Source organism: Euprymna scolopes, chromosome 36, assembly GCF_053919585.1.
Source record: "Euprymna scolopes isolate OS-2025 chromosome 36, ASM5391958v1, whole genome shotgun sequence".
NCBI classification, from domain to species: Eukaryota; Metazoa; Mollusca; class Cephalopoda; order Sepiida; family Sepiolidae; genus Euprymna; species Euprymna scolopes.
In genome coordinates, this window is record NC_136517.1 from 75,093,531 (window position 1) to 75,115,513 (window position 21,983).

Consider the following 21,983-nt stretch of genomic DNA (forward strand, 5'->3'; position numbering starts at 1 on the left):
TTAAATCCATAATCCTGGATCTTTTTGAATACTTTGTGTTGTTCTTTGCTAGCACTTTTCATTAACACATCGTCCAGGTACCCTATTGCAAAACCCAACCCATTTAACATAATGTCCATAATTTGCTGAAAAATCGAAGGGGCGACTTTGACCCCAAACATGTACAATAGGTGAAAATACAGAATAGTTACAAAAACACCCGCCAGCCTGGTAACATAAGTGCATAAGTACCAATAAAGTAATTTTTAATATCGTATTCAGCTAAATCCATAACAAGCATAACTTGAATGAATGGTTTATTTTATTGACGCTACACCGTAATCACGTGATTAAAATTTTAGCAGACAAAAAATTGGGAGACAAAAAAGTCAGGAGTTCCAGCATTTGTTTGTTTACATAAATAGGAAATAATCCATGGGCACATGTGACTGACTGCCACAATGTTCTTTTGTAAATGAAAGCTTTTCAATTAAATCTGATATTTATTTTTAAATTCCTACAACATTGTTTTCGTGTTTCTAAAGAATTGTTATGTTAATTAATATTCACATGACGTTTTTTTTTTTTTAATTTCGTTTCTGGAACTAAAAATTTTAATTTAAATCAGTTCTTTCTTCTTTACCCCAAACGAAAGGTGCCATTTTTACATTGCACGCACACAAGAAGTACGGACATTATTTAATCATTTTTTTAAAAATAAGTATTGCAACACGAAAAGCAAAAAGTAGCTTCAACACTGGATGATAAAAAAAAAAAAAAAAATTAAAGGTTGAGAATTTGGAATTCATACGCATTTCGGTGAAATCGTAAAAATTGACTTTCTGCCATGTTTCAAAACGCCATAATAATTTTTATGATTCCTCTAAAGTTAATATGGTGCAATTCCAGAATTCGGTACTTGTACAGTTTAATCAAGACATTAAAAAATGAAAATATCGAAAAAAGTTTAAATTGTACGTATCCGTTATGGAACGAGGTTCTCTGAAAAAAAAATTTCACTTAATTTCATCAAGTATTTTTTTTTTTACAGCGAAAAAACAATCTGTTATGATACCGAGCAAAATGTTCGATTTAGCTAGTATTAAAGATGGGGAGGGGTGTCAGCGCTTTAACTGGAGTTATCTCCCTTTGTTATTTCTAAAATTCAAACAAAATTTTTTTTATAAATCCAAAATGGCCGTCTTCAACGCGCTCTCATAAAAACATGTTTTTTCCGCTGTAAAAAAAAACAACAAAAAAAAACTACTTGATGAAATTAAGTGAAATTTTTTCCGGAGAACTTCGTTGGGTTTGTATTACTATACATAGATTCGAAAAAGTTGTCAAAAAACAAATATATAACGAATAAATATTATCAAAGGCAAGATAAGTTACTTTTCTACCTAACTGGATATGTTTTCAGTGTTTTTATTTGATGTAACATGTTTATTCAGCTCGAAAAACATACATTGTTTACCGATGTATTGGAAAATTCAAAATGGCACCCGACTCTCTCTTTAACACGGTAAGTTTGGGAAAAGGTGCTGTAAATATAAAACTAGACAAAATACTGTTAGAAACTCGCTTAATATATGTTACCGTGACATAGGTTGACATATATTCGGTGGGGTTTTAATAGTATTCTGTCTAGTTTATTATTTATAACACCTTTTCTCAAACTTACCGTGTTAAAGAGAAAGTTGGGCGCCATTTTGAATTTTCCAATACATCGGTAAACACTGTATGTTTTTCGAGCTGAATAAACATGTTACATTGAATAAAAACACGAAAAATATATCCAGTTGGGAAGAAAAGTAACTTATCTTGCCTTTGATAACATTTATTTGTTATATATTTGTTTTTTGACAACTTTTCGAATCTATGTGTACAGTAATACAAACCCACTTCGTTCTATAACGGATACATACAATTTAAACTTTTTTCGATATTTTCATTTTTTTAATGTCTTGACTAAACTGTACAAGTACCCAGAATTCAACCTAATTAAAAACAAAAATTAAGAAAAATCTTTATTGTCATGAAACTAATTCTCAAAATCATGTAAATTGATCGAGTAGTATTTTTAACTAAGAAAATTAAATTTCATCGAGATGTGTTTTGATCCGCCATATTTCAGTTTGAAGTATTGAGATTTGAAAATAAGTCTTTTAATGGGTACAATATATATTAATCGCTAAAAATCGTAAAGAAATGAATTTTATATAAAAACAAAGAATACTTGATCAATTAATGTGATTTTTGGACTATGGCATTTTTGTTTTGTGACATCATAAAGACTTTTCTGTATTTTTGTAAAAATTAGGGTGAGTTTTAAATAAGAACCTGGATATTTTGCAGTATAGACGACAAAACGGAAAAGTGAAAAAAAAAAAAAAATCAAAAGAAAAACAAATACATAACAAATAAATGCAAGATAAGTTACTATTCTACCTACCTAGGTAAGTTTATTATGTTTTATCTTATTATAAAGCTTTTATTTACTTTGAGACACAAGTAATTGCGAGTGAGATCAAGATTTAGATCAAGAAAAAAAAAATGGCTGACATTTAGACTACTTGGGGAGTGTCGATAATCACTCGAAAATCGATAATTAAACATTACTCTTAAAAAACACATCCAATAAATGTCACGTTGACTTTATTGGTTGGGTTTCTACTCTTTTGTTTTGTTGTCTATACTGTAAAATACTCGACTTTATTATTCGAAAGTAATTTTGAGGCCTTTAAACTGTCAAATCAAAACCTAATTTCTAATTGGAATTAAAGTTTAAATGCAAATAAGATACGCCCCTCCAAAAAAAAAACAAAAACAAACCCCAGTAATTTCCCAATGATCCCTTGTAAACTATCTAAGGGCAGAGAACCGAACAACTACCGTTATTGTGACAGGTAACCTTTTCCTTTTTCTTTTCCGAACTCACGTACACAACGAGAACTTGGGAGCCGTGTATTCAAGTGTATGCGAGATTTACGTTTGTTTTGTTGATGATAGTTTTTAAAATTTTTATATTTTTATAAAATAACTTAAGAAAGTATTCTAGAACTTGTTTATGGGGGTGTTATCATCATTTTTATGTGAAATATTAAATTTATTTAAATTCGCGACTCTGTCGTCATCATAGTCCATAGATACCAACATGGCGGAAGGTAAGATATAATAATAACTCCGACTTGTCCTTCCATGTTAGAAAACAAACAAACAAATTTTATTATTTAAATATCGTTACACGGCGGTTATATTATTTACTATATATTATTTAAATTAAAAAGATTTTTTAATTTTATACTATAGTTATATTTTTCTAATATTAAATGTTATTTATTACTGTTATTACGATAAAAAAAAGAGCGCTTTTTGTCATTTTTGTTTTCACCGTGATTGTTTTTTAAGATCTTTTTTTGTGAAATATATAAGTAATTATGTATATATATTAGAAATATAAAGTTTATATTTTCAAAATAGACATATATTTTAGAATATTTTAAATTATTCTCTTGTTAAATTATATTTTTATTATCACTTGTCGACTTCGAATTACTAAGTCTATTCTACGATTACGCAAATTTTGTTTAATAAAATTAAAACTTAATATTTTTCATGTGAAATTTATTTACTCTTTGAATTAAAATTAATGATAATAAATAAACAACAGAAACCGCATCTTCTAAAAACAAAAATACCGGACAAAACATTTTTTAAATTTAAATAAAATGAACTTTTTTTAGTATTAAAAACACTATCCGGGCAAAAAGTGGGTGATAATTTTAGATGCAAATTTTTATGCAAAACTGATCCCTCACTCTAAATTTTGAAATAATACTGCCTGGTACTTATGCAGAATACAGACCGTGCGCCCGTGCGGTTCTAGTGCAGAGAGTGACCCGTGCTGAAATAATAACGTTATTATTAAAAAAGCCATTCTTAATATGGGGAGGGTGTTTACTGTTTTGTACCTATTCTATACTTTAACTTTACAATTGAATATAAAAAAAAAACAACTTTAATTAAATTTGGAAATACGATTTAAAAAATAGCGCGGATCGGCAGTCGGCACTCTCTGCATTAGCACCGACCGTGCTGTTGTTGTTTTTTAAGAGTTTTGGGAGCTTATTCAGATTTGGCGGCAATTAAAAGTAAATAAAATACAGAAAAAGTGGTATTATTATACAAACACCGTGACAGCGTTAGGGTTAGGGGTTAGGGTTAATTCGCTGTCACGGTGTTTGTATAATAATACCGAAAAAGTTTGTATGATGTACATACTTGTTACAGAACGAAGATGTCATATTCCAAAAATTACTTAAATCGATCAAGTAGTTTTACTTATAACTAAGAAAATCAAGATTTACGATTTTTTAGCGATTTTACAATTATAAACTACATTGACTATTATAAGGTATATATTTGTACTTCTACTTCTTTATCTCCGAAAACTGGAGACACCATTTTATTTCGCGCACCTGCAGATAAAATCAAAGGGAGAAATCAGTATTTTAAATAGGCACCGCCAAAACTGGGGGGGGGGGGCAGGTCAGTACTTTTTGACGGACCGTCTTTTTAAAAATCTACCAAAAATCAGGTAATTATCCGATCAATACGAAATTTTCAGCGATTATTAGGAGAAGAATGAACTTTATAACAGTGTACTTACTTTTCATAAACGATATTTATATATATATATGTTTTTGCTTACAACCCCCCCCCCTGTTTTGAAGTGGGAACAAATATGCTTAAAATAATCATCTGAAACTGAACAAAACATATTGTGTTGTTGTAAGGGACAGAATTATAGATTAAAAAAAAAAAAAAAAAAAAAAAATTGTTTGCATACCTTATTTTGACGTCTGAATATCAGAACTTCGATTGTGTTTAATTATCCCGCTTTTGAGTTTTGAAGTGTGAAATTCGGTGAATATGTTAAGTAAAATGCTTAATTTAAGTTAAGCAAAACAAAAAAAATTTTTTTTTAATATTTATACGAAAAAAGCCATTTTAAAATTTTTGATAAATAAATTAACAATTTTTTTTTTAGCGAGCCGAATAATGCATGACCATTATTAAACAGAGCATGCTTTGAATAATCGATACAAAAAAAAAAATTCGATAAATATTGTGCCCTTTGTGTTAAAAATAGCATCATTTTTTTCGATCTCGTTTGAAAACGTTTGCCGCCTTTCGACTACGGTGGACCAAACGCGCTGAAATAATTTTTTTTTTATTCTGCTTTAAATTGCCCCCTGCCCCCATTTTGGGGAGCCTGGCTCCCACACACATACACATTAAAAACCAAACTCCTACAAATGGTCACCCATCTGGTACTGGCCAGCCTCAGCTTAATAATACATTGAAATTGTCGTCACTGAAAAATCAGTTTTTTGGGCCTATTTGGTCTTCCATAGTTTTCGTCTCATCAAAAGAAAACGTAAACAGAGTCGATCTGAACTCTACGGCGACGCGAAATATCTGGTTACCTATATGAATAAGTGGAATTATTTGAAATTCAGGTACTTATATTATAATATTTTTGCATATTCTCTTAGAAAATCATCCTAAATCTTAGTTAGACAATAAATAAATAAATTATTTCAAAAACCCTTTTTTTTTTAAATATTTAAGTACGTTTTTTGTGCAAGACAAAAAATATCAATTGTTAACTTTTTGGGAAAATTTAACATTTAAAATTGAATTAAAAATAGTAGAAAAAGTTTTACATTATTCTGTTTTCTATATGATAAAATTCAGGGTTTTATCTTTCTGGAAAAAAAAAAGTTACTCAGAAATAATGGATTTTAATAAATGTAATTTAGTTTTAAAAAACAACAACAACTTGATTTTGCGGCCATTTTTGGCGGTGCCTAATTTTAAACTATGGCCAGAGCATGAAATAAATAACAAAAAAAAATTAAACTGGAGAACGATTGCGTAACCTAAAATTAAATGAACCTAAAAATTAACCTAAAATTAAATGAAAAACGTTCCCGTTTTCATGAATTAAATCGAAACATTTCAAATTAAACAATTATGGATATATATTCTCTTTCACCTTCTTTATTTACTTTTTTTTCATAGTTCTTTCCATTTCGGTGCTAATGCAGAGAGTGATCCGCGCTATTTTTTAAATCGTATTTCCAGGTTTAATTAAAGTTTTATGTTTTTTTTATTCAATTTTAAGGTTAAAGTACAGAATAGGTACAAAACACCCTACCCTTCATGTTAAGAATGACTTTTTAAATAATAACGACATTATTTCAGCACGGATCACTCTCTGCATGAGTACCTTTATTTCTAACTTTGGTCATAGTTTAAAATACTGATTTCTCCCTGGGATTTTAACAAGTGCGCGAAATAAAATGGCGTCTCCAGTTTAGGCGATAAAGTGTAGAAGCACCGTTTGACCTCTCAACTTCCATTTCAGTTGTCCCCCTTTTTTTTTTATTTCATTGAATTTCACGATAGCTGACAAAAACACTACTACTCGCTTAAAGCACAAAAATTTGATTTGCTTTAATAAAAAAAGCTACTTGATCAAGTTACGTGATTTTTGGAATATATCATCTTCATTCCATCACTGGTACATACATCATACAGACTTTTCTGTATTTTCTTTACTTTTAATTGCTGCCATAAGTGCCAATTTGAATGTATACTGAAGTTAAATTCAATATTTGTTTATAAAATTGTTAGGTGAAAGTTCAGAATAGTTACAAAACGCCTTACCCTCTTCATATTAAGAATGTGTTTCCAATTAATAGCATTATTTCAGCACGATCCATATTCTGTATAAATATCTGATTTTTGTAGTTGCTGCATTCATTTTTACCGACAAGTTTTTCTTTTAAAAAATACAAATCTCATTTTTATGTATTAAGGAATAGGTAGGCTCTGCCTATCGCCTGTCTTTCATACTCCTTCTTTGCCTAAAAAAAAAAAAAAACGGCACAGAGGTACGATCACAGGGAATCAACAGACACTCAGTACTTGGCCTTATTTCCTAACTAGGGCAAATAATGCCAACTCTCACTTCAGTTTCATTTCCTTCCCCTAAAACTGGGCTTGTTGAGGGTGTTTGATTGCCACATATGTTCATGCGATTAAACTGGGACACTCTTATCTGAGGGTGCCAGTATTCTGACTGACAGTACAGGGGCCCTAACTCTTTGGCAGCACAGAGCAGCTGCTTTATCATCACTTTATCGGGATGGTTGTAGTGCTATGTAGCGCATGGGAAGGGACCATGTCAAGCTTTTCCTTGGCTACAATTATGTAGATGACGAGTCGGCTGATAGTCTACTTGTGTGTGCATAATTTGGTATCATACACATTCACCTTGTCCAACTGAAACTATTAAATAAAATGACAGTTAAAACAAAAAATACAATCAAACCAGATAGCCACTCAAACAAAACCAACTTGCATCCTTCCTTGAGGCTCACATTCATGAATACTGTAGACTTAAAACTAACTTAGATGATGTAGAATCATTTTTCCTAGCAAATTCCCTGGATATCTTAGCGTTTAGTGAAAGAACCTACTCTTCTCTATCCCCCTCTAATCACTTTAACATGTCTGGTTATCTTCCACTTTGCTGTAAGGACTCTGACAGACACATGTATGGACTTGGCGTCTATTTTCGTGATATCCTACACTTGACTAGAGAATTCAAACAAGAATCAGTGCTTTAGATTAACTGTAAAACATAGCATTAGTTATATTATATCTACTGCTTTCTCTCGATCCAGGACTGTACTATAATTAATCACGTCTATGATAGCATACATGCAGCATGTCCCCTAGACATTAGCGGCAAAGCGTAGATTCCATGAACAAAGCTTCTTTTTTTTAGAAGTGGACGCCTATGGATCTCTCTTCCATTTGCCTGTTTCCCACCTGACTATAACTTGGATGTCTTCAAGTCCAATATAAACAAATTTCTGATAAACCGCCCCCCTTAAGTAAGACACTTTATCAAATCTCCATTACTAACGATTACCACGATATTATCCCATTGATTACTGTACACGCAATAACCCTTATCCCCGAGTGGCTTCCGGGCCTTGATAAGTGGTGACTACCATGTAAAAAAAAAAAAAAAAAAAAAAAAAAATGTATTTGGTGACTTTAATGTCCACCACAATAATTCGCTTGGTTTCTCTAGTTACACAGCTGGCAGCATCACACATAGCTGTTCTATATTCCATTCCTTGTTCCTGACATGCTTCCCAGATCGTCAGTACCAGCAAACCTCACTTCTAGATCTATTTCTGATCACACTTTCCATTTTTTTTTTTTTTTTTTAAATAAACACAAAAGTGTCAATTTTAGCCATTTTAACCCAAAAGGAACCCTTAGGGGGTCAACCGGAGTTTTCCTAGAAAATCCATTGTTATTTTTTTTACTTGTATCATGTTTTATGTTTGTGCAAATTTTCAAAAAAATTCCAAGGCATAGCTATAAGTGCAAACGAACGAATGGAGAAAGGTGAATATACAGATTCACCCTCCTTTTGTCGAGACCAACAAGTTTGAAATGTGTACATATGCTGAAATAATCGCTAGAAAGAAAATCCGTATGGGAATCTTCATAAAAAATGGAAGTTAGAGAAGTAATGATTTATCTAAAATCCAGATCGGAAATAATGACTAACGAAACAAAGTAAATTATAAAAATAAATTCTTTAAAATAGTTATTTTCACAAGATTTTATGGCAATGTTAACACTTGCCGGCCCTATGTCAAAACATGGATGTCATGACCACCAAAATGTCACATGATTTGTGTTTATGTAAAATGCGACCTTGGGAAATGACTTCTACTGAAACGAAATACTTTTCAATAGTTTTGCGTCTTGTTTCAGTTTTTAACTTTGAGATGCAACATTTTAATTTTTTTGTGACATTTTATTTTTATGAAGAACTTTTTATGACTTTTCACAACAAAGAAAAACAGTAGTCACATCTTTCTTTTCATGAAAAGAAAAAGAAAGGGTGATAGTTGCAGAGGAATTGGCATTTTTATTAAAGAGAACTGTGCACTAGGTGTGTCAGAAACTAACCTTACGAATGCATAAAATATTGAATAATTCGACCCCCTGTCTTTCCAAGCTTATAACTACTCGAAAAATGTAATTCAAACTCTAATTTTTTTTTCAATTAAAGGCGGTTTCATTTAAAAAAAAAAAAAAAATGTGGTTTTTAAAAAAAGGTGTTAAACTTCGGACTTTACAGGTAGATTTCTAAAAAACACTTCTTTTTTTTGTTTTAAATTTGAATATATTATTTATTGATCTTTTATCTTCAATTTGTGATATATAAAACTGAGTAAATTAATTATTTACTTTTTAATAAACATTTCAAAATGGGGAGGGGGCGTGAATTAAAAAAAAAAACGTTTGTCTAAAATATTATATTCGGTTTATTGGAAAGAGCATAAAATTTCACATTGACCCTGAAAATATCGTAAAAATTGAATTAATAGAAAAATTTTTATAGATTTTTAAAGTTTAAAAATTGAAAAATACTTGTAAAATTCAATTGATTTCATTACTGTTTTTTAAAAGATAAAAAATATTTCTATTATTTTTTATACAACTTTAATAGTTTATTTTGGAAGTATATTCCATAAAGAAAATAAACAACCCACTTTTAAAAGAGAAATTACGAGTTTTTTATATTTTATTCGCAGTTTCATGTTAGAGGTGTCAAAAATTCCCCCAAAATTCTGATATGCCTAACTGTGCACGTATCTTGCTTCAATTTTTTTTTTTATTTTTTAATGTTTTCATTGTTATGAAGAATTCGTCATGGCTATATTTTCTTTGACTCTTGGACAGGGTTCATGAAAAAAACGGGGATAACTCCATTTTAATAAGAGATTCGTTCATTTGTTTCATACGAAGATTTAGGACACTGAAACGGACACAATTTTGAGGATTGTAAAGAAAACCATTAAAAATATAAAATTTAGAAAATGTCCGAAAAACAAAAAGTTGTCAAGTTTCTGTCCATAACACCCCCCCTCCACACACACACACACACACACACACACACACACAAAAAAAACTCAAAGAATAAATGAAAATTGAAACAAGACAAAAACTATTAAAAGTATTTTGTTTGAGTATCAATTATTTCCTGGAGTCATATTTTACGTAAACATGAGTCACATGACATTTTGGTGGCCATGATGTCTTATGTTTCAACATAAGGCTTGTAAGTGTCAACATTACTTCTATGGTAGTTTCTCAATAATAACATTCTTCAGCGTTCAGCAAACTGCAGAAGTACCTTTTTATTTTATTTAAACACACACAACACATAAAATTAAAGCCATATTTTTTTAATTATTTAAAAATGTAAAAAGAAACATTAAAAAAGTCTGTGTAAAAATATTTAACAAAAATCCTGTAATTGTAAAAATAAATTAAAAATCCTATTTAAAACACAAAAATAGCACGGTTTTTAAACTGCAGAAGTACCAAATTAAAAAAAATTGTGTGAAATAAATATTCTAAATGGTTTATTGGTCCCCTGACCGTTCATCTGTTCGTCTGTTTGCACTTTTCTCAATAACTACGCCTTGGAATTGTTTGAAATTTTGCACAAACATTAAACATGATATGAGTAAAAAAGAAACAGAACGGATTTTCTGAGAAAACTCAGGTACAAAAATTACAAAAGACAAGTAGAAAATTAAATATTAATGAAAATAGTTTTTGAATGAATTGCAAGTTATACTTGAATAATAAACAGAATAGATATGTGATAGCAGGGGAGCTAACTGCAGTCTTGTCTTGTTACAATTCGAAATTAATAATGGTGGATGTTGTGAAATTGTGAAAGTACATATTTCATGTAATAATGCAGTAATATGTTACTAATTTTGACATAAAAATTAAGTAGATAACGATTTCCTATTTTCATTCTTATTTTGAAAAAACACCAAAATTTTAGTGAAAATCTATTTTACGTTAACAAATAATACCTTTAATAAAGTTATATTTTTAAGTACAAAAATGACATTGATTTATTTTTGCTTTCTTTTTTTTTAAATGAAAATTAAGCAGCATAGGTGTTATAACGATTAAAAAATTTTTTTTTTTGTGATATCTTTTATAAACAAAAAATATTCCTTAAAGTTGATGTTAATGAAATCAGTATAACCCAAAGAAAAATTAATTTCTCAAACTAACGATATTATCATTGAATTAAACATTGTTTCTTCAATATTTCTATTAAAAATATGGATATAATTGCAAAAAAATATTTCCTGTGATTTTAATAAGTTTCTGGAAAAATTTGAAATGGGATTTTCTAATATTTCCTTTGTACACATGAACATGTAAACATCAGTGCAAGAAATTTTTTTATAATCTTGAAAATTAAAAATAAATTGAGGTCCTGGACCATTAAAAAAAAATTACTAAAAAAAAAATTTCTACTAACGATTAATTTGAAGAAGTATGGGTGGACAGCACGGTGAAAAAATTTTAATTTTATGTAATCATTAATAAAGAATTGTTTTAGTTTATTTTTTAAAATTAGTTATAAAATTTAAGAATAAATCGAGTCATCTAATTACTAAAATTGAGGCAGATGTAGTTTATACTGGAAAATGAAGTTTTATAAAAATTTTACTTTAAATTCTAAGGAAAAAGCATTGATAAACAGACGTTATCAATAATTTTTAGAGTATTACTTAATAAATTACTTATACCAAGTTAAATATGATTTTTTTTTTTTTTTTTAGATAAAAATAAGTTCTTACATGTGTATATTAAAATTAGTCCAATTAAATAAGCATTTCCTTTCTTATTACAACAAAATTAAAGGAAATTATTACAGTATGTTCCATACTTTTTTGAAAGCTAGTGAGTGTTTTATGATTAGGTGTTTTGAACATAAATCCTGCTTTTTTTAATTCAATATCTAATTTACTAATTATCATGAAATAGTTTCAGAAAACTGATAATTATTTTTCTAAAGATTTTAAAATGATTTATTCAAGCGAGCAAATTTTAATGGATTTTTATTTTAATCACCGTGACATTTTTCACTAATGATTTTAGCATGTAAATATGCATTTCTTTTTAGAAAATAACTTTCATTATTTATCTTTCAAACATAATCAAAATTTAAACATAAATAAAAATAAAAAAATATGAGCAGCTGCTAGTCGTGTTTTTTTTTTTTTGTAATTTTTTTGTAAGGACATTTTTGCTCATAATTACGGAATTTAACAAAATTAACAAGATAAAACTATATTTATCACTCGTAAAAATTTTTTGTTCTAAACTGCAGTTTTACCAATTTATCTCCGATAGTAACGAAAAAAAAAAAAGAATTAACTGCCTTAAAACGCTAGAATTTGCGGGTTATAATTTTACGTTAAATTTACATATGAAATTGATCCCCTACTTAAAATTCTAAAAATAATTTTCCATCAAGGGACCTTTTTAAACATAATCACCCCTAAGAAGAGTAGCTGAGTGTGATCACTTACAATAATACTAAAATAAATGTTTATAAAAGAAAATGTATTTTAATAATTGTCATTTCAACTCGGGTTTTGTAAATAAATTCAAATAAAAATAAGAATTATCAACAATAAAAAAAAAAAAAATTTTAGTTTATTTTATTAGCAAAGCTTGGATTGGGTAATGTACTTTATTTTTTACTTCTACTGTTTAATACGTTTTTAAACCTAAAAATGTTATTTGGAAATTTCAAATTTGTTTTCATGTTAAATAAAAATTTGGATACTTCTGCAATTTACAAACCATGCTATTTTTTTTAGAAAGGATTTTCAAGTTGAATTCAATTTTTACAGTATCTTATTACATAATGTGAAAATACAAAATCTTATTACATTATTATGTGAAAATACAGAATAGTTAATAAAGCCTCCCCCACCCTTCCTCATGTTTAGAATGGATTTCTAAATGTTATTTCAGCACAGTCTGTAAACTGTAGAAGTATCAAAATTTCAAAATTAAATTCACTGAAAGCATTTAAAATTAAAAAATCTTTTTAAATTTTGTTAAATTCACAAAATATTTACAGTGAAATATAGTTTTAGTAAAAAACAACAAAAAAAAAACAGATAAAATTGAATTATTTCACTGAAAATGTCGGATTGTGACATCAATGAGTTGTTTACTATTATTTACGGCCAGTGCCATGAAAAATTTGTCTTATATGAAAGAATTACAATTAAACAAACTTTCTTTCAATTTACAAATTAAACTTTTCCATTTTTTTTATACCAAAGTAATATTTCAGTCATTTGCAAGGATTTTTATAACACTGTCATATCAAAAACAATTTCTTTGGCAATATGCTATATGGAAATGGCACTGCTATGAGGTAAAAAAAAAAAAAAGAAAAAAAAAAGTAATTTATAAATTTTTAATCTGAAAAAAAAATTGCTGTTTTATAGAAAGAAATATTTTATTAAAAAAACATTACAAAATTTATTAAATTATAAATTGAAAAAGAAAAAATTGTTAAATTGTAATTTTTTTATGCTTCTACATTATAATAATGAAAAAATATTGAATTTCAAATAAAACAAATGGTACCTACATAATTGTCAGGTCTCAAATAGTAACATACTCAAAAATTATGAAAAACGATTAGGTAGAAAATGATTATTCGTGAAAAACAATTCCTATAAAATTAAAAATTTGTGTTGAACATATTGGGTCACGTGGTTAAGCAAAAAAGGGAAGTAACTCAGTTGAAACACCATGTATAGCAGACAGGATTTATTCATAAAACAAAAATAAAAATAACATATATACATAATTTTTGAATTAAAAAAAAAAAGTCGTTTGTAACTGTTCTCAAAACTCTTTGAAATGACTTTTCTAAAAGTGACGTAAGATTTCCCAGAAATTGCAAACTTAATTACTTCCCCTGATTACTCCAATTCAAGTAGGTATATTTTGAAACCAAATCGCTAGGTTTTACAAATGCCTTTTTTTGAATAATTGATTTTCTATCTCATCGTTTTTTGTAATTTTTGGATATGTTACTTTTTTTTTTTATTACATTTTCACCCCAAACAAGGCACATTGCCACTTTGGTGTAGGGGGCTACTATCAGGGGAAACAACTACTGGGGTACTATGTAGGGATTTGGGCAGCAAGATGTTGGTTCACGTTGCACTTGAACTTCTGCATGTCAGTACAGTTGGGGAAGCAGTGACCTGGAATGGAATTCCAAAGTCTAGCGGTTCTGGGGAAGAAACTACCGGAGTAGAAAGATCTTTTACATCTAGGGATCTCTACAGTGTGGGGGTGGGATTTTGCAGCTTGTCGGGTCTGTCGAGGGTGTTCACATCGTGGAGGCACAAGTGCTTGCAGTTCATCAGAGCATTCACCATTAAAATACTTGTAGAACAGGCAGAGGGATGCAACGTTTCGTCGATGGGACAGAGGCTGAAGCTTAGATGCCAGTTTAGGGCCTATCAGATTTGCGACTCTCTTTTGAACCCTGTCAAGGAGCGAGAGACTAGTAGCCGATGCACCAGCCCAAATATGACAGCAATACTCCATACATGGGCGAATGGTTGCCTTATAGAGGTACAGGATACTTTCGGGTGTTAGTAGTTTTCTAGCACGGTAGAGAGAGCCCACCTTCCTTGCAGCGGCCCTGGCAATGCCCTCGATGTAATTGTTCCAACTCATGTTTCCTGTGAACGTTAGGCCAAGGAGCTTGAAAGACGGACTCTCAGATAAAGAGTCGTTGGCCATTGCTGGTAGAGAAGGTTTCTTGTAATTATTGAATGAAACCAGTTTAGTCTTGGCGGCATTGAACGTGACCATCCATTTTTGTCCCCATTCCACTACTGATTGGAGGTCATCCTCTAGTGTTTCTGCCATTACTTTAGATATATGTTCATTTGTTTTCCTGTCGTGCCTGCTATAGAGTGTGGTGTCATCAGCATATATACCCATCTCAGAGGCAATTTTGTCGGGGAGGTCATTTATGAATATCAGGAACAGTAGAGGTCCAAGGATAGATCCCTGGGGCACTCCCGCATTTATATCATATTGTTTAGATGTACGACCGTTGAGGACAACCTGGATTTTTCTGTTATCTAAGAAGGATTTAATTATGTTAAGTATTCTACTAGTGATACCGTATGATCTAATCTTCCTGAGGAGAAAGCCTTAGATATATCTAGAGCTACCGCTCTGCCCTCTCCCGCTTTGTCCAGTGAATGGTATATGCGTTCAGAGATTACAGTGAGGATGTCTGCTGTGGAATGGGCTTGTCTAAATCTATATTGTTGGTCGGTCAGAAGTTTAGCATCTGTAAGGTGCTGGACTAGAGCATGGTTAATTAAGGTCTCAAATATTTTGGCAAAAAGTGGGAAGAGGCTAATAGAGCGATAATTTAATGGGTCAGTTCTTTCACTTTACTATTTGAAACCTGACAATTATGTAGGTACCATTTGTTTTACTTGAAATTCAATATTTTTTTCCTTATTATAATATAGAAGCACCTTATTTTTTTTATCAATTTTGAAAACAAAAAAAATCCTGTTTGTTAAATTGTTATATTTAATTTGAAAACTTAGAAACCCGAATAATGTTATAAATTTTTTATGAAATGAATAAAATAATTTTTTTTTTTTGAGATTGAGGATTTTTTCTCTTCATTTTGTTAATGGTGGTGAGTTGACCCGTTGTAGAGAGAAAAGGTATACGTCCGATGTTGTTGACAATTGTTGTAAAGTCTGAATCGATGTGTGCTGTGTGGTTACAACAACAGTTAACAACATTGCGTGTATACCTTTTATCTCTTCATAAGAAGTTGATCCCTTGGGTCAATACCACCAACAAAATGAACAGAAAAAAACAAACACTAAATATTCTTAACAACAAAAGATCAGAAAATATTTTAATTATTTAATAAAAAATTATATAACATTTGGGTTTTCAAAATTTTCAAATTAAGTGTAGAAAATGTTTCAAAGATGTGGCACAGTTTCTCTATTCAAAATTCCTACTACTGTTTGTTATATTTCGGATACATTTACAAAAACACGGATTTTATTTTCACAATAAAATTGAAAAAAAAACAAAAAAACATTTTCTATTTTCTGTAAATTGGGGGCGTTGCTTGCAAACAAAAAAACATTTCATTGACGTTAGTTAGCAGCCATTTTTAGTGAAATAATTCAATTTTAGCAAAAAAATAAAAATAAATAAAAATAACATTACACTATGTTTATAGCAAATTTTATCGTACACATGAAATGCTATAAATGAAATCATGCCAGAAAAAATACAGGCTGGTTCAAAAGTAGGTTTATAGTTATCATATAGACTTAAAAAAGAAAATTAACACTAGAATAGCTGGAAATTCATTATACCTGTAAACATATTAAAGCCGTTGGCATGTTTTTAATTATTAAACATAAATTGTTTAATCTCTAAGATGTTCAAAATGTCCTTCTCCAACATTGCAACATTCAAATCTCTCCAAGACGTTTCTGACACACAGTATGGCATAAATTCTGATTTTCTGTGAATGCCTCATCAATGTAATCATTTAATTCATCTACTGTTTTGGTGTTATTCTCATAGACATTGTTCTTTACAACATCCCTAAAATTGAAATCCATTGATGTCAGGTCAAGGAAAGATGGTGACCGTTTAATATTGCCTCTTATTCTGAACCAACGCTCTGGAAAAACCTGGTTCAAGTAGTCTCTTACTCTAAACACATAATGTAGTGGTGCCCCATCCTGGTGAAAGAAAAGTTCATCAAAGTTAGGTTTAGTTCGGAGTTGCGGTACTACCACTTCATGAAGCACGTCGAACTGTAAATCTATTTTTGGGCCATCCTGTATAGGTTTCTTCAAGTCCAAGGGCGATAACTCAAATTGATAATTTTCTAGTACAAGAACAGGAACCCAAGCTTTCTATATGTAAACTAAACTAAAACTAAGAAAAACGTTATTTCGTAAAGGTACAAAATAGTTAACAAATTCCTCACCTTCCCATGTTAAAATGTAAAGGGCAGGGAGCTCTCTTTAATATTATGTATCTTCATTTATTATTTTACTGTTTTTTAATAAATTGATGTTTTACCTCTATTTTTTTAAATGTATATAGAAAACAGATAATTTAAGATCTTCAAATTTTTTCATCGCTTCACAAAATGACTTGAGTTTTTATTTATTATCACAAGTGATAACGTGTTTCTGTCACTTTGATGCAAATGATGAATTTCTCTTTAGCAAAATATTCAATAAATGATTATCTTAAATAATGCTAGATTGTTTTCTGTAAAAATGTTATAGGAAACAATCCTTTTATTTTTTTATTATTACATTAAAAAACATTAACTAAAGTTAATGTTTTTTAATGTAATAATTAGTGTTGGGACGATTCCTAATTTTTATACGATTCCGATTCCGATTCCAGGAAAATATTGATTAACGATTCCGATACCAAGTACGATTCCGATTCCTAGGGAATTATTGTTTTGAAATATACCAGGTAGTTTTATACTTATGGTCGGTAGTTCCCAAATATGTTCCCTAACTTTGGAAGAGATATTTTATGTCTACACCAGTACACCGTCGTATTTTGGTTTAAATAAAATTATTATATAATAAACTAAATGGAAAACTTAGCAAAATTTATTTTAGAGAAAATTTATTTTACTTAATTGGAATACAGAAAAAAAACTCAAAGAAAATAGAATTTATCCTTCAGAGAAAAAACAAATAAAATAGAATTTATATAACAGAACAAAAACAAGAAAATTAGAGAATAAATACACACGATTCATTATTTTGGTCCTCATAATTAACAGATTTAATGAATTAAATAAAAAAAAAATATAGCGGAAGAGAAAGAAAATATATACTAATTAAATATAAAAAAGATAAATATTTAATTTAATAATTTATAATTGAACGTGCGTAAGGAAAAAAAAAACAAAAAACAATATACCATGTGACATGGCGCCGTAGATACAAAATAACCTTTCCAAAGTTAACAACCATATAGGAGAAATACCATTAATCGAAAGTTTTTGTGTTTTATACCAAAAAGGTAGGTATAGCGAAAAGTTACAATTAAAGGAATTTCAAAAACGATTTTTTGTTTGGCTATTGATAGTTGTATTTGTGACGGCAGTTCTTCAGACCTCCATAATTCACAAAGAGTAGTTAACACCTATTATTTTTTCTTACTTTTTCATTGCTTTTACACGTTGTTTCTAACGTGAAGAATAAGTTTAGCCAAACTAATTTTGAAATAGGGTATATCAAAGGAACACATAAAAATGATACTACCATAAAAAACAAATGAAATACTAGATAAAATTGAGCAAACATAATTACCAAAATTACAGAAAACGATAAAAAAAAAATGGTGAAGTTTGTTGAGTGAAATGAATTATTGAAAGAAAATTAATTGAAATAATAGAAATGTTAAATAAAAAAATGTCACATTTCAATATTTTTTTAATAATTAAATTCTCAGGGTTGTCGAAATTAAAAATTAAGTGATTTTCTTTTTTTTAGACTTCTTTCGAAGCTTGTTACCTTGAAAAATACATTTAAAACCCTGTTTTTTTAAATAAATTTAAAAATAAACGCAATTAAAAAAATTTAATTGATAATTCAAACTTTAAAAACATATTAAACATTGAAAAATTACTCATCTCACAAATTAATGTCCAATAAAGTAGATCCAGTCTTCATACAAGAATTCGGTTATAATAAATATATCTTTCCCAAACTTAAAAATTAAATCTTTTTTTTTTTTTTTTTTTTTTTTTTTTTTTTGGAGAGAGAGAGAGAGAGAGAGAGAGAGAGAGAGAGAGAGAGAGAGAGTGCTTTAAAATCGCCGGGGAGTGCCACCTAAAATTTTAAAGAAGTAAATTTTAGGAGTTTATTGCCTTTCAAAGACGGTTATCATAATTTATTATCATCATTTAATTTCCTTTTTTTCCTCCCCCCCACACCTTTCCACGTGGTTCAGTAGTTAACCAGTGGTCCTGTTGCTGTCAGTCAGCTATCTTTACCTAAGTTTTAATTTCTAGTTAAAAGAATTTTTCATGAATAGAATCAGCATTTTTAAAAATTATTTTTTTAGCTGTATATATTGTATTTACTCTTTGAAGTTAAGGAGGGTTAAAAAAATTGGTGACACCTAGATGGTGACGTAGGCAAAAAAAAAAAAAAAAGACACTGCGATTTCAACCCTCACTAATAAAACTGCTCTGAGTGACTAGTTGGTAATTTTTTGTTCCTTTTCTTTTTTATTTTGCTCCTCCAATTTATTTGGATGCATCATAGTTAAATGTTTTAACATGTTGGTTGTGGTCATGTTAGATGGTTTTATTCCTCGCGATATTTTAATTTGACAGACTTTGCAAATGGCTTTCAACTCATCATCTTCATCAACTTCAAAAAGTTTCCATGGAAGACTTTTTTTGGACTTTGGCGTTGTGCGTTCTATCCCAACCATTATCAATGGACCAGAGGTCATCTAGTCAGCGTCAGACAGGGCCAAACTATTTGCAAAGAACTTTGCAGCTAATTCTACCCTATGCGACGAAGGCAATCAACTCCCCATATTTCCTCCTACAACACAGAACAAGCTAGGTAACATACAAATATCCGTGCATGAGGTCGCCAAGCTAATCAAGAACCTAGATTCTAGTAAGGCAACTGGCCCTGATGGCATCCCAATTATAGTGTTAAAAAAGCTTCAACCAAAACTTGCTCCCATACTTACGAAACTATTTAAGCGCTGCCTTAAGGAGAAGTGCTTTCCGACTCCCTGGAAGACCTCATCAGTTTGCCCTGTATTTAAGAATTCAGGTGATAAGTCATCTCCCTCTCAGTACAGACCAATAAGTCTCCTGTGTGTTATGAGTTGCTGGAATCCATATTAAATAGAGAAATAGTCAACCACCTCAGCAGGAATAACCTTCTTAGTGACACACAATATGGTTTCCGCTCTGCAAGATCTACCGCAGATATGCTGACGGTTATATCCCACAGGATTAGTGAATCTCTTGACAAAGGCTTCCTTTCTAGGGCAATTGCTCTTGACCTATCAAAGGCCTTCGACAAGGTATGGCATAAGGGTCTACTTCACAAGATTTCCAGCTACGGTATAACTGGAAATGTGTTCTCTATCATTAAATCATTTCTCTCCGATAGGCTCATAAGAGTAGTGGTAGATGGACAAAAATCGGAGGCCTGCAATATAAATGCTGGAGTCCCTCAGGGGTAAATCCTGGACCCAACTCTCTTCCTGATCTACATCAATGACCTCCCTAAACACATACTTAAATTATTCGTTGACATCTATGCTGATGACACGACCATCTACGGCAACACATCAAAGGCTGTAAATGACAAAGTTCTCTCGGATTCTCTCTCCTCTGATCTCGAGCGCGTGGTTCAGTGGGGGAAGATGTGGCTGGTTACCTTTAATGCATCCAAAACCAAACTCCTATCCTTACATCATCAACGCTCTGATCCCCAGTGTGATGGATGGCTCTCGTCTGGGTGAGGCCCTGTGTTTTGACAAGCTTCTGGGTTTGACCTTTACTCCTGATCTGAAATGGAACACGTACATCAAGTCTGTTGCCAAGGTTGCTGGAAAGATGGTGGGATCCTTCTACCGCTCCAGAAGATATCTTATTACTGATGCAATTCTCTATCTATATAAAAGCCAAGTATGTCCAAGGATGGAATACTGTTGCCATATCTGGGCAGGAGCTGCCAAAAACAGCCTATCATGCCTTGACAGAGTACAAAATAGTCTTCGTGGTTTAGTGGGGGGATGCTCTTTTCTCTACCCTGCAACCTCTCTCCCACAGAAGAGACGTTGCGAGCCTATCCTTGTTTGATCATTATTTCCATGGCAGGTGCTCGTCCGAACTCCAATCTCTGGTCCCCCCACCTCGCCAATCTTTCACGAAAAACACCCGTCTAGCTGAATCCACTGTGAAAAATTTCCCCCACTCTATATCTGTGCCTAAATCAAAATGCGGATTCCATGAACAAAGCTTCTTTCTTAGAACTTAGCCTGTGGAACTCTGTTCCGTCTGCCTGCTTCTCTCCGGACTACAACTTGGATGTCTTCAAGTCCAATGTTAACAAATTCCTAATGAACCGCCCCCCCTAATTAAACACTTCATCAAATCTCCACACTAACGTAATGTACTTGCAATAACCCTTATCCCTGAGTGGCTTCCGGGTCTTGATAAGTGGTGATCACTGTGTAAAAAAAGAAAAAAAAAAAAATCCGCTAAAAAAGACAAAAAGAAAAAAATATAAAGGGATGGGGCGGTAAATTGTACCAACCAGTAGTTAACAAAAAAAACTTATAGAATTTAATTTTTGAAACCAATGTATAAAAGTTTACATAATGAAATGCAAATATGCATTTTCTTTTGAATTTTTTTTTTTTGGTTGACCGTGTTCAATTCACACATGGTTGATGCGGTTCAATATTGCTAAACTATAAATCTTAAGTAAAATTCTATTCATAAATACTTTTTAAAATGAAATTATTTAATTAATCGTAAATATTATTTAGACATAAAAATTAATTGATTACTAAACCTTTTAAAAATATATATATATTAATTTCTTTTTCGTTCGGCAAAAAACTGCGCAAAACACTTTTAATTTTCAATTTAAAATTCTAGAAAAAAGATTATATTATTCTGCTTTTAATATAATCAAATTCAGGGTTTTATCTTTCTGGAGAAAAAAATTTAAAAAATGGATTTTATTTCAATGAAATTAAAAAAAAAATCTTGACTGAATTGAATTAATTACCCTTGAATTAACGAAGGGGTTATTTAATAACTTTAGGTTTGGAAGAGATAGGTATGGGGTCGATTTTTTGGAAACATCAAAAGAAGCCGACAACTGTCAAAACTTTGCGAAATAATACAACGTGATCAATTTCATTTTAGAGATATTTCTTTCAAA

At 30.5% G+C, this 21,983-nt stretch overlaps 1 protein-coding gene across 2 annotated transcripts in view; it reads left to right on the forward strand.

Annotated features, from left to right (window-relative positions):
• LOC145260609 (protein dpy-30 homolog) overlaps positions 1-21,983 on the forward strand; it is an 89,160-nt gene that overhangs the window by 35,092 nt on the left and 32,085 nt on the right. Inside the window, exon 1 of one of the 2 annotated variants that reach the window (XM_080118906.1) lies at positions 2,913-3,146. The exons of the other annotated variant lie outside the window; for it this stretch is intronic. Coding sequence (XP_079975032.1) covers positions 3,137-3,146 — 10 coding nt within the window. The 5' untranslated portion in view covers positions 2,913-3,136. Of the gene's footprint in view, positions 1-2,912; positions 3,147-21,983 lie in introns of those variants that run through there. 2 annotated transcript variants of the gene reach the window in all.